This window comes from Episyrphus balteatus, chromosome 2 (assembly GCF_945859705.1).
Source record: "Episyrphus balteatus chromosome 2, idEpiBalt1.1, whole genome shotgun sequence".
Classification (NCBI taxonomy): domain Eukaryota; kingdom Metazoa; phylum Arthropoda; class Insecta; order Diptera; family Syrphidae; genus Episyrphus; species Episyrphus balteatus.
Window position 1 is genome coordinate 15113246 of NC_079135.1, and position 10953 is coordinate 15124198.

At 28.7% G+C, this 10953-nt stretch overlaps 1 protein-coding gene across 1 annotated transcript in view; it reads right to left on the reverse strand.

Annotated features, from left to right (window-relative positions):
- LOC129911683 (lamprin 1.8-10-like) overlaps positions 1 to 326 on the reverse strand; it is a 144590-nt gene extending 144264 nt beyond the window's left edge. Inside the window, exon 1 of the mRNA XM_055989546.1 lies at positions 312 to 326. Coding sequence (XP_055845521.1) covers positions 312 to 323 — 12 coding nt within the window. The 5' untranslated portion in view covers positions 324 to 326. The remainder of the gene's footprint in view (positions 1 to 311) is intronic.
- Between the last annotated feature and the right edge of the window lie 10627 nt (positions 327 to 10953).

Sequence of the window (10953 nt, forward strand, 5' to 3'; positions counted from 1 at the left end):
ACTATAGTAGAGTAAAAGGAGTATATTTTCATTCAAATTGTTGAATGTTTGCTGAATAAGTGATTTTTGTTTGTATCCTTTTTTTTTGTATTCGTGTTTTGTGTGTTACAAGGAGTTAAACATGTGAGTGTGTATTCAGTATTATAAGTCTTTTACCTGTCTGTGTGTGTGTCAGAGTCTTTTGTATGATTGAAAGAAAATTATTATTGTCATTTTGTTAAAGTGAAAAAGAGTGTTAAAGCACACACAGAAAAGAGGCAAAAAAGAAAAGCAAAAAAAAGCGGGAAAACAAAGGAATGCCACCACTTAACAAGGAATTTCATTTTGGAAATTTGCAAAATGTGAATTTAATTTAATATTTCGGAAATATTTTCGAGATAGAAAATAGAGAGAAAGAGAAAACTCTTTTGATGGAAAGTTATTTTGGAACACACACACAACACACATCAATAAAGGTAAGAATTTGCTTTTAGGAATCTAATCAATCAGGTCCCCTTTTTTGGAGAAAATGGATGAAATTTATTTTGGCCATCATCATAGAATATAGAGGGCATGGCAATGTTGTCAAAGGAATAGAAAAAAAAAAAAACAAACAAACGAGGGAGGAAAAAACACTCTCATATCCTTGACACACAAAATGTTATTGCTCCTAATTGGGGTGGTCAGAAGCCAATAAATATAAAAGGCTATCGTGTGGAATGGTATTGTTTTTTGTGTATCAACGAAATGGGCGGCTTAAATGGAATGAAAGCTTATTTAAGTAAGACAGTTAATCAAAAAGGGTCTTAACATATTTTAAGATCGGATATACTTTTATTTACTTAGTTAGGTTATAATTTATGTCATTTTATTTTTATTTGAGTAAGAGTTTTTGATAGAATGACCTTGGAAGAAGATTTTAGTTTTGTTCTTTTAGAATTTTGTTCAAGGATTTTTATATTTCCTTAATTTTCATAAAAGTTAGGTCATTCGAAAAAAATAAAGACCTCTCTCAAAGCAATTCAAAAACTGGTTCACTTAATTGGATCATTTGAAACTCCGGAAATTGTTGCCTCATAAGACAGAATTCCGTCACAAATTATGCAAAAGAAAAAAAAACCAGTATAATAACATTTAGGCACATTTTCCCTTGCCTTGTTGATTAGTCTTATTGATGTAGTCTTTATTTTGATGTTTTCAACAAACGAGTTTTGAAGGATAAATCAAGTTCAAATTTCTATCCCGCAGAGATGTTGCTATGGCAATGGCATGGATAAAAATTAAGTATTGCTAGAGTTTGCCTTCCCTTTATGCTTAGCCCCATAATAGTTAAACTTTATTCGTTTCAATTTTTCACTAGAAAATTTGTATGTATGAAAATATGTATGTGTAGTCCATAAAAAAGAGTAAGCCGCTAGGTATATGAATAAAATATAATATGATTTGAATTATTCTTTAGAATCGTATAGAAAACAAGAGAAAAAAAATAGTACTCATACACCATGGTGTACCGATTTTCTATAGTTTTGAGGAACATTGTTTGGTATGTTATATTTTAAACTTAATGTGTATAATCCATTTTTATATGAAAATGAAATTATTATTCACTATTTCGTGTAAAAAAGCTCTTGAGAGTGAAAAAATTATGAAATTTAGTTTTAACTTTAAAATAAAATAGGATACTTAACTTAAAACTCATTTCTTATTGAGGAAAATTTATGAAATTTTTTTTTGAAAAACCTGTGTTTTTAGTTCCAGATCTTAACGTATTCACGTATTGTTTGACGTAAACAACTAATTTTGGCATTTACGTCAAATTATTCATTTTGTACAAAAATTTAAATATTTTGAAAACTAAACTAAATTTTAGATGTCCAAAAACATATATATTTCATACTTAAAAATCAAAAAATACCAACTGTTAGTTTTTTCGCAATAATCTTCCGAACATTAAAATGCGACTTCCCAAAAATGTAAAAATGGCGTATACGGCACTTCAATGCTAGGGCGACGATATAGCTGTGCATAAACTTTTGAAAACTAATTAGAAACGATAGGTACCTTTTGTGTGATAGAAAAAATAGTTTTTTTATTCAATTTTTTGAATATTCATTTTTATTTGATTAATAAATAAATTTTTAATTATTTTTTCAAAAATATTTAACATAAAGACCGTGTGTCTTGGTTAAAATTGTATCCTGTTCTAAAGCACAATACATTTTAAACCATTTGATTCACCACGCAAGTGTACAAATTTAAACATAGTGAACAATTTCGACGCAAAATCCACACACGGCCTGAAAACCTTTTCTTTATGTATGTTTTAACAGAAATTACGAAAAGCAAAATTTTGAAAAAACAGAAATTTGGGCTTTATTCATATAAACATTTGAAAAAAATCTAAAATTTTTAAGTAAACTCTACCTTCTGGGTGATATTTCCAATCGTTGTTAGGAACACTTTTTTTTTTTTTGTTAAGATCTGATACCCCTTTTTTTTTAACCATTCTTTTGTTTTTAATGAAACGCCCACGGTGCAATTTTGATTAGCGCAAGTGAATTTCTATACTATATTGCGTTTATTGTTATTCAACACCACAGTATTTTGAGGTTTGATTAGAAACACTTCAATTTCTTAACCAATTTTTTGTATGGTTTTCTATAGCTTTTAACAAATTATAGTATTGCATTATTTTAAATTAATCCGAGAAAATATTAGATTGAATTAAAAAAAAAAAAACAAAATTGTCCACTACCTTGCTTCTTGAGCTAGGCTCTTTGTATTAAACTTTTTTGATTTATTTTTTGAGAGCGTAAATGAACACTGAAATTTATGTACAAATTAAAATGAATTAAAAAAAATGCACGACTCGCTTTTGCAGTTCAAAACACTTTTATTTTAGTTTAATTGTAGATGTTGAGATATAACAAATAATATAAATTTTAAAGAAATTTTGTCGACATTTAGGACAAAATTTTGTTAAATAAAATTTTATTTCGTTATTTCACTTTTTTGAGAAAAACTAAAAATACAGTTTTATTTTTACCCACTTTTTCGGACTTCTCCATCATCGTAATGTTGGTTTCAAATTTTTTTGAAAGATTTGTCCTGTCCTGTTGAATTTAATAGCGTGTCCTTGGCATATTGTAGAGTTAAATCTTAAAACCATGAAAATCGACTTAGATGAAAATTGATAAAAATACCTTAGATGGCTTTTGCAACCAAAATTTGTATCATAAGCTACATTGTTTAAACTGTCTCCATTTTTATCCTTTTGTCGTCCTTATTATCTCAGCCTGAAACATATCCAAAGTCATTCAAATTAATTTGTTGAAGTAGGTATTTGTTATCACAAAGTGTGTTGCCTAATTAAGCTAACATGTAATACTTAACCAAGTGTTAATGCATTTCTTAATTAGCACTTTAGCACTACATACACCAGATTTGTCACACTTCATTTTCATATAAAAACATCTTTATTGTCTTGTACATAAACTCACATTTTTAATGTTCCATTACACATATTTCCCACATGTTATTTCTCTATACAAGCTAAGAGAGAAAAAATAAAATTATATATAAAATCATCCATAAACCTTGGATAGATATCCCAAAGGCATCTTCAAGTTAAATAAAAATGAGTATCTTAAGCGGCATTGGATAGCAGCATCAAAAGCACCAGAAGCAGTAGCAGCTGTTGAACATAAAATTTATGGTTATAGCAATCTCAAAACATTATTATCACCAGCATTATGTGTATTTTGAACATCGTATTCGTTTCAAAAATAGAATTTGACAAGGACATTCAATTTTTTTTTCGAATTGAATTTTCTTGCAAAAAACAGGAAAAACAAAAAATCCCCCAACAAACATATCAAATCGCATCAATCGATTTTGAATTTGTCAGGCTGTCGAAAATTGTTCATCTCTTTTACCAAAAAAAAAATAATAGAAAAAAAAGATGAATCATTTTGGGTGATAAACCTAAACACTGAAATGATATCTGACCATAATAATGCTAACATCATTGTCCTCTGTGACATCTCCTACATCTTTTTGTATAACTCAAATGAAATGAAAACCATTTCAGTTTTTTTCTTGATTAAGATTATGAAATGATTGCAAGTGGAAAAGTGAAGGTCAAATAAAGCAAAAGAAAAATGAAAGAGACCTTATCAATGAAATGAAATCATTCGTGCTGTCTAACAGACAGGATAATAAGCGAATTGTTTTACTTAAGACAATATGTGTGTATAGGGACCTCAAAGGAAAATACATTATAATATATCTTTCTTCCTATTATACAAAGCAAAAGAGAGATGTTTAAGTCAATTTTGGGGGTGTGAATGGTCATTTATAATAATGTTAGTATTAGTCATGGATACAAATATAAAATATGTAATAATATTAGAGAAAGAAATAAGATTTTATTTTTCTGAGATACAAACATACATACACATTAATATGTACATTCATAAATATAAAATATCGAAGACAAAAAAAAAAAATCAATAAAAATACATATAAAAAATAAATGAACCATGAAGGACTTTTTCTTAGGGAAACACCATACTATTACAATACAAATTGTTGTTAATGACCTGCAAATAAAATGATGGACATTTATGCTTGTTATATTATTTTTAAACTTTTTTTTTGAATTAATATTTTTATTTTATTTTTAAAAATTCAATTTGATTGACATTTATATTTTGTAATATACCAAATCATGGTAGTTAGTTCTTTTGTAAAAATAAGCATGACATTTTGTTTCTTTGAAATCAATTAGCTAGTGTCTTCACAAAATTGCCAAATACACAATTTAAAGTGAAAAAAAAAAAATACAAGAAAAATACATTACATAAACATACGTACTAGAAATCCCGAGCTTGCGTTTCCAGAGATTTATAGTTTTTTTTGTACAAATACCCAACATACCTTAATTCTAATGTCGTTTTATGTATTAAAAAAATATATATATTTTAAATATCAGTAAACGCAACCATTAAAAAAAAACCAACTCAGAATCTGTTTTATCTAGATAGCACTAAGCAGATACTACATTACATTGTTTTTTGAATTTCGAAATTTGGGCTCCGCGAAATTAGGCCCCAGGAAATAAGGCCCCAAAAAAATACACACATCAAAGAAATTTCTCAAATTTTGGGGTATTATTTCATTTTTTGGAGCCTTGTTTCATTTTGTTTTTGGGGCATAATTTCATTACGAAATAAGGCCCACATGAAATTAGACCCCAACACTTATTTTGGGGCTTACTTTCATTTTATTTTAAAAACAATTTGGGGCTTTATTTCATTTTTCATAATTTACATAAAAATGCTATACTAGAATTTAAAAAAAACAAAAATCAATTATGGGCGCATGAAGCAAAATACTGTTGCAAAGTAGGGATTTTTCGAAATTTCACAAGAATCGCATTAAATCAAAAACCGTAAGGATTTGGGATAAACAAGTTACCAAATTCTGAGAGCCCTTAAGATCCCCTATCAGCATACTTCGTTTGATCCATTACTTTTGGGACACCCTGTATATGGTCATAATTTTGAAAAAAAGATATAAAAAATGTTAATGCAGAAAGTGTTTTGTTTTTTTTTGCTTAGAAGAAGTAGCATACATTATAGTTTCATAAAAAGTTCTCAGTTCTCCGACTTTTTTGGTGGTCATAGGCAAGTAAGTAACATGTACATGAGAAAAACACATTAGTTTTGCTATTTATTATTTTGGAAAATAACTTTTTGCTATTCGTATTTCTTAGTTGTGATGTTGACCCGATAATACCGAAAAAACATTTTTTAATATTGATTTTCATAGCTTGGGTTCGAAAGGGTTAAAGAAGTTCGGCCAACAAGACTGTTACTAAATTTAATTTATTTATTTTTTTATTTATTTCGTTAAATACTAACGGTACAGATTTAAGATTAACATTTAACATTGGAAAAAAAAATTAATTTTTAACGATATTGATTGAAAAACATATTCCTTATACTCTGTGATTTAACAATATCATTACAGGAATTAATAAGAACATAGTTTTTATTAAATACATTAATTAACAGATTGAGAGGACTATAAGCGCCATAGTTTGATCTACTAAAGATGTTACAAAGTGACATTTGTCTTCTTACACTATAACGACTTACTGTAAAATTCAATCGGGAGAGGACCGATGGTGTTGAAATCGAACCATTAATTATTCCTATGATAAAACAGAACTGTAAATACTCTCTATGAGCAAAAAGAGATGGCAGATTTATAAGTTGTAATCTATGAGAGTAAGGTGGTATTACAATTCTATCTGACCAGGGAAGGAAACGTAGACAAAATCTCATAAACCTTCTTTGAACGGATTCTAATCTGTTGATATGAGTCGCGTAATAAGGTGCCCATACAACACACGCATATTCAAGAATTGATCTCACAAATGAAACATAGAGGGTTTTAAGGACATAAGGGTCATGAAATTCACGAGTAAAACGTTTAATAAAGCCAAGTGCCTTATTAGCCCTTTTTATTATATAATTAAAATGATCGATAAATGAAAGCTTTGAGTCTAATACTACTCCAAGATCGGTAAAGCTAGACAAAATACATAAATCAGAGGAATTAAAGTTATATTTATGGACAAACCAGTTATTCTTACGCGTAAAACACATTGACTTGCACTTCTCAACATTTAAAAAAAGACGATTATTATTGCACTATTCCCAAAATATTTTCAAGTCATCTTGTAAAAGTTCACAGTCTAATATTGAGTTAATTTTTCGAAAAATTTTCACGTCATCAGCATAAATAAGAGACAGAGTTTTTTAAGACAGACGGAAGATCATTAATAAATAAAACAAACAGTAAAGGACCAAGATGGCTACCTTGTGGTACACCAGAGTTGACAATAAAACATTTAGAACGTTCACCTTTAAAAATAACACTATTTAATCTATTTTTGAGATATGAATCCAACCACTTAAGAAATGTATCGTTAAGACCAATTCTTTTTAATTTATTGAGAAGTATTTGATGATTAAGCTTATCAAAGGCTTTGCTAAAGTCTGTAAAAATGCAGTCAACTTGTTGATTCTTCTCAAATGCATCAATGCAGAACGTCGTAAATTCTAATAAATTCGTCGTTGTAGACTTTTTCTTAACAAAACCATGTTGATTATCACATAGAACAGAAGTACAATGAAAAGACAAAACATCACAAACAATTGATTCAAACAACTTAGGAATGACAGATAGTTTAGCTATAGGTCTATAGTTAGATAGTTGATAAAAAGTCAATAAAACATCTTATAGTCTTGTTTAATTTTAAATTTTTTATTATTGATGACGCGTTTTGGGCTAAACAGCCATCCTCGTATCACAATCGACTTTGATTTTCAAAATCAAAGTCGATTGTAACGCGTCACAAGACTATAAGGTGTTTTATTGTTTTTTTTTTTATCAATCTCTATCATTATGTTGACCCGTGCCTAATTAATTTTTAATGTTTCCATACAAAATATCGATAAATTACAGGTAGTTTCAAGTATTTTACTTAAAAATTCGGCAAAACTTTATAAATGTTTATGGAAAATTTTCAAAATTTGTAAATATCTTTAGCACTAAAAAAATGCCCAAAAAAATATTTTTAATTTTTTGAAACAATGTTTACTAGGGTGTGTCAACATGCAAAAGTATGGAATTTTCAAATGTAATAGCTTTTAAAAGTTGCATTGCTTACCTATCTAAATTAAATCCTGCGTTTACAATTTTCATTTTAATTAATATCTTTGGCTCGCTCAAAATATAGGAAGAAATCGAAGAAATTTGGCTTTTAGAGGTTTTTGAAACATATGTTTGGATACAAAAAAAAATATATTAAATATTTTTAGGCTTTCACGTGAAAGATAATTGAAGAAAAAACTTTTAAGCTAATATTTGTTGGAATTGAACACTTAGTAAAGAAGCTGCGAAATAATAAGTGAATAAAAAAAATCATTTTTTCATATAAAATCGTTTTTTTCTTAACAACTTCAACCGATTTGAGCGAGCCAAAGACGAACGATATTATAAAGGACCCCGCACATTCTGTATGGGAAGTGGCCCTCGGTGAAATTGTCTGAAATTTTAGTATGTTGTTCTCTTGAAGCTCTTGATCAAAAGTTGATATGGGCAGAAAGTCAAAAAATGGACAGTTTTTAAGATAACGGGTTTTTTCCTATGACCATCTCAAACCTTTTAAAAGGGATTGTAACTCTCTATATTGTGTTTTCCTTTATTTTTTAGTATAATTCACAGGTTTTTAGGGTCGCTGAAACCAAATCTGAAGTCCATTTTGTCTCATCAGGTCAGGTTTTCAAGATAACCTCAAAAAGTGTCACAGCCTCAAAAAAAATTTTTTTTTGATCTGGGAGTGCGACTATATTAATTATATGTTTTTTGGGTCGCTGAACCCGGTTTCGAAGTCTATTTAATCCTATCACTTCGAGTTTTTGAGATAACCGCAAAAAAGTAACGAACAACTTTTTTGAGATTATCTTGAAAACCTGACGTGATAGGACAAAATAGACTTCGAATCTGGTTTCAGCGACCCAAAAACCATATAATTAATATAGTCGCACTCCCAGATCAAAAAAAAAAAAAAATTTTTGAGGCTGTGACACTTTTTGAGGTTATCTTGAAAACCTGACCTGATGAGACAAAATGGACTTCAGATTTGGTTTCAGCGACCCTAAAAACCTGTGAATTATACTAAATAAATTGCACGACTGGGGTCGCCCGTACTTGCTCTTATGCTTAAAGTAACAATAATGTTAAAGCTTTTTATTCAAGAAATTTAAAATTTCATAAGTACATAGTATAATAAATTGCACGACTGGGGTCGCACGTACTTGCTCTTATGCGTAAAGTAACTATAATGTTAAAGCTTTTCATTCAAGAAATTTAAAATTTGATATTTTGAAGAAATTTCATAAGTAGTATAAAATAAATTGCACGACTGGGGTCGCACGTACTTGCTCTTATGCTTAAAGTAACTATAATGTTAAAGCTTTTTATTCAAGAAATTTAAAATTTGATATTTTGAAGAAATTTCATAAGTAGTATAAAAAAATTAAATCTGTTTTTATAATTAATAAAACTCCGTTTTAAAATATCTTAAAAGAAAAAACAAATATGCCATTTTATTTCTCGTATAAAAAGGTATTTTTAGAAAAAAAATTTTGAAAATTGTAGGAGCCGTTTTTTAAAAAATAATTTTTTATATATAAAATTTTTTTAACATTTTTCAAAAAAAAAGTTGGTATGCCATTTTGAAGAAATAATTAATTTACACATAAAAACTAAATTTCAAAATTTTTCATTGATCCGTTTTCAAAAAATTGATTTTTCAAAAAAAAATTTTGAAATATTTTTTAAAAAACCAAAAATGCGTTTTTTGAAAATTTTCTAAAATTTTAATATTATCTTTACTTACACACTTTTGTATAAAAATTTTCATTTAAATCGGGTTAATTTTGTACGAGATATTCAGAAACGAAAAAAACCGTTCTATGACAGGTACCGTTAATAACGGTACAAAAAATATTTTTTTTATTTAAAAAGTTGGCCCTTATGTGTAGTACTACACAAAAAAATTTTAATCAAAATCGTTAGAGCCGTTTTTGAAAAAAATTACCTTTTCTATTTCCGTTATATGGCAGGTACCGTTAGTTTTGGTCATAAAAAAAAATTTTCAATTTCCCCTCTAGGGAATCACCAAAAACTGCTAACTACCAAGTTTGAAGAAAATCACTTCACTCGTTTAGGCTGCAGCTCCAGATAGAGACAGACACACAGACAGACAGACAGACAGACAGACAGACAGACAGACAGACAGACAGACAGACAGACAGACAGACAGACAGACAGACAGACAGACAGACAGACAGACAGACAGACAGACAGACAGACAGACAGACAGACAGACAGACAGAATTGCCGGACCCACTTTTTTGGCATTCTCCATCATCGTAATGTCATGTAAAATTGTTATCTCGAGTTCGATTTTTTTTACGAATCCTAAACTTGCCCTATAGTACCTATATCGCAAGTAAAAATAAAGGAAAACACAATATAGAGAGTTACTATCCCTTTTAAAAGGTTTGAGATGGTCATAGGAAAAAACCCGTTATCTTAAAAACTGTCCATTTTTTGACTTTCTGCCCATATCAACTTTTGATCAAGAGCTTCAAGAGAACAACATACTAAAATTTCAGACAATTTCACCGAGGGCCACTTCCCATACAAAATGTGCGGGGTCCTTTTTTTTACACATTATTAAATCTCAGACCCTAATACAACTTTTGACCACTATTACATTTGAAAATTAGAGTACTTTTTTTTTCCAAACAAAAGTGACACACCCTAATGTTTACCCAGTTGAAAATAACCGATAATTTCGTTGTTAAAAAATTACAAATTAATTTTAATTTAATTTTTTTTCACAGTTTGCACACCACGTTAAAATAACTTTGTTTTCAAAAAATCTGCCTATTAATAATCTTTTTTGTTTAAAAAAAAACTATTTTTACTTGGTTATATGTATCTAATAGTTAATTTTGCAGACTAATCATTTTATTTTTAATAGTTTCATGGACAAAAAAAAAGAAAAGATAACTTTTTCAGATTTTTCGGACTTTTTCTGTTTAACAACAGAAACAATTAGGTACAACAGAATCTTTCACTGAACACAATTTCCAATTCGACTAGATTCTTACAAGAATTACATATATGAATGTAAAAGAATGATGAATTTGATTTTCGATCAAAAAATCTTTGCAAATTTTCTGTGTTGCTCGTCGTCGTCCTCGTGATATGGAAAGTTTCTTGTATCTCACAACACAAGGACAAACATGACAAAAATTGATTATTGAGATATAAACTATGAATCAAATTCTTTTCCACTTTTATACTTCATCTAAATTTTTCTATCGT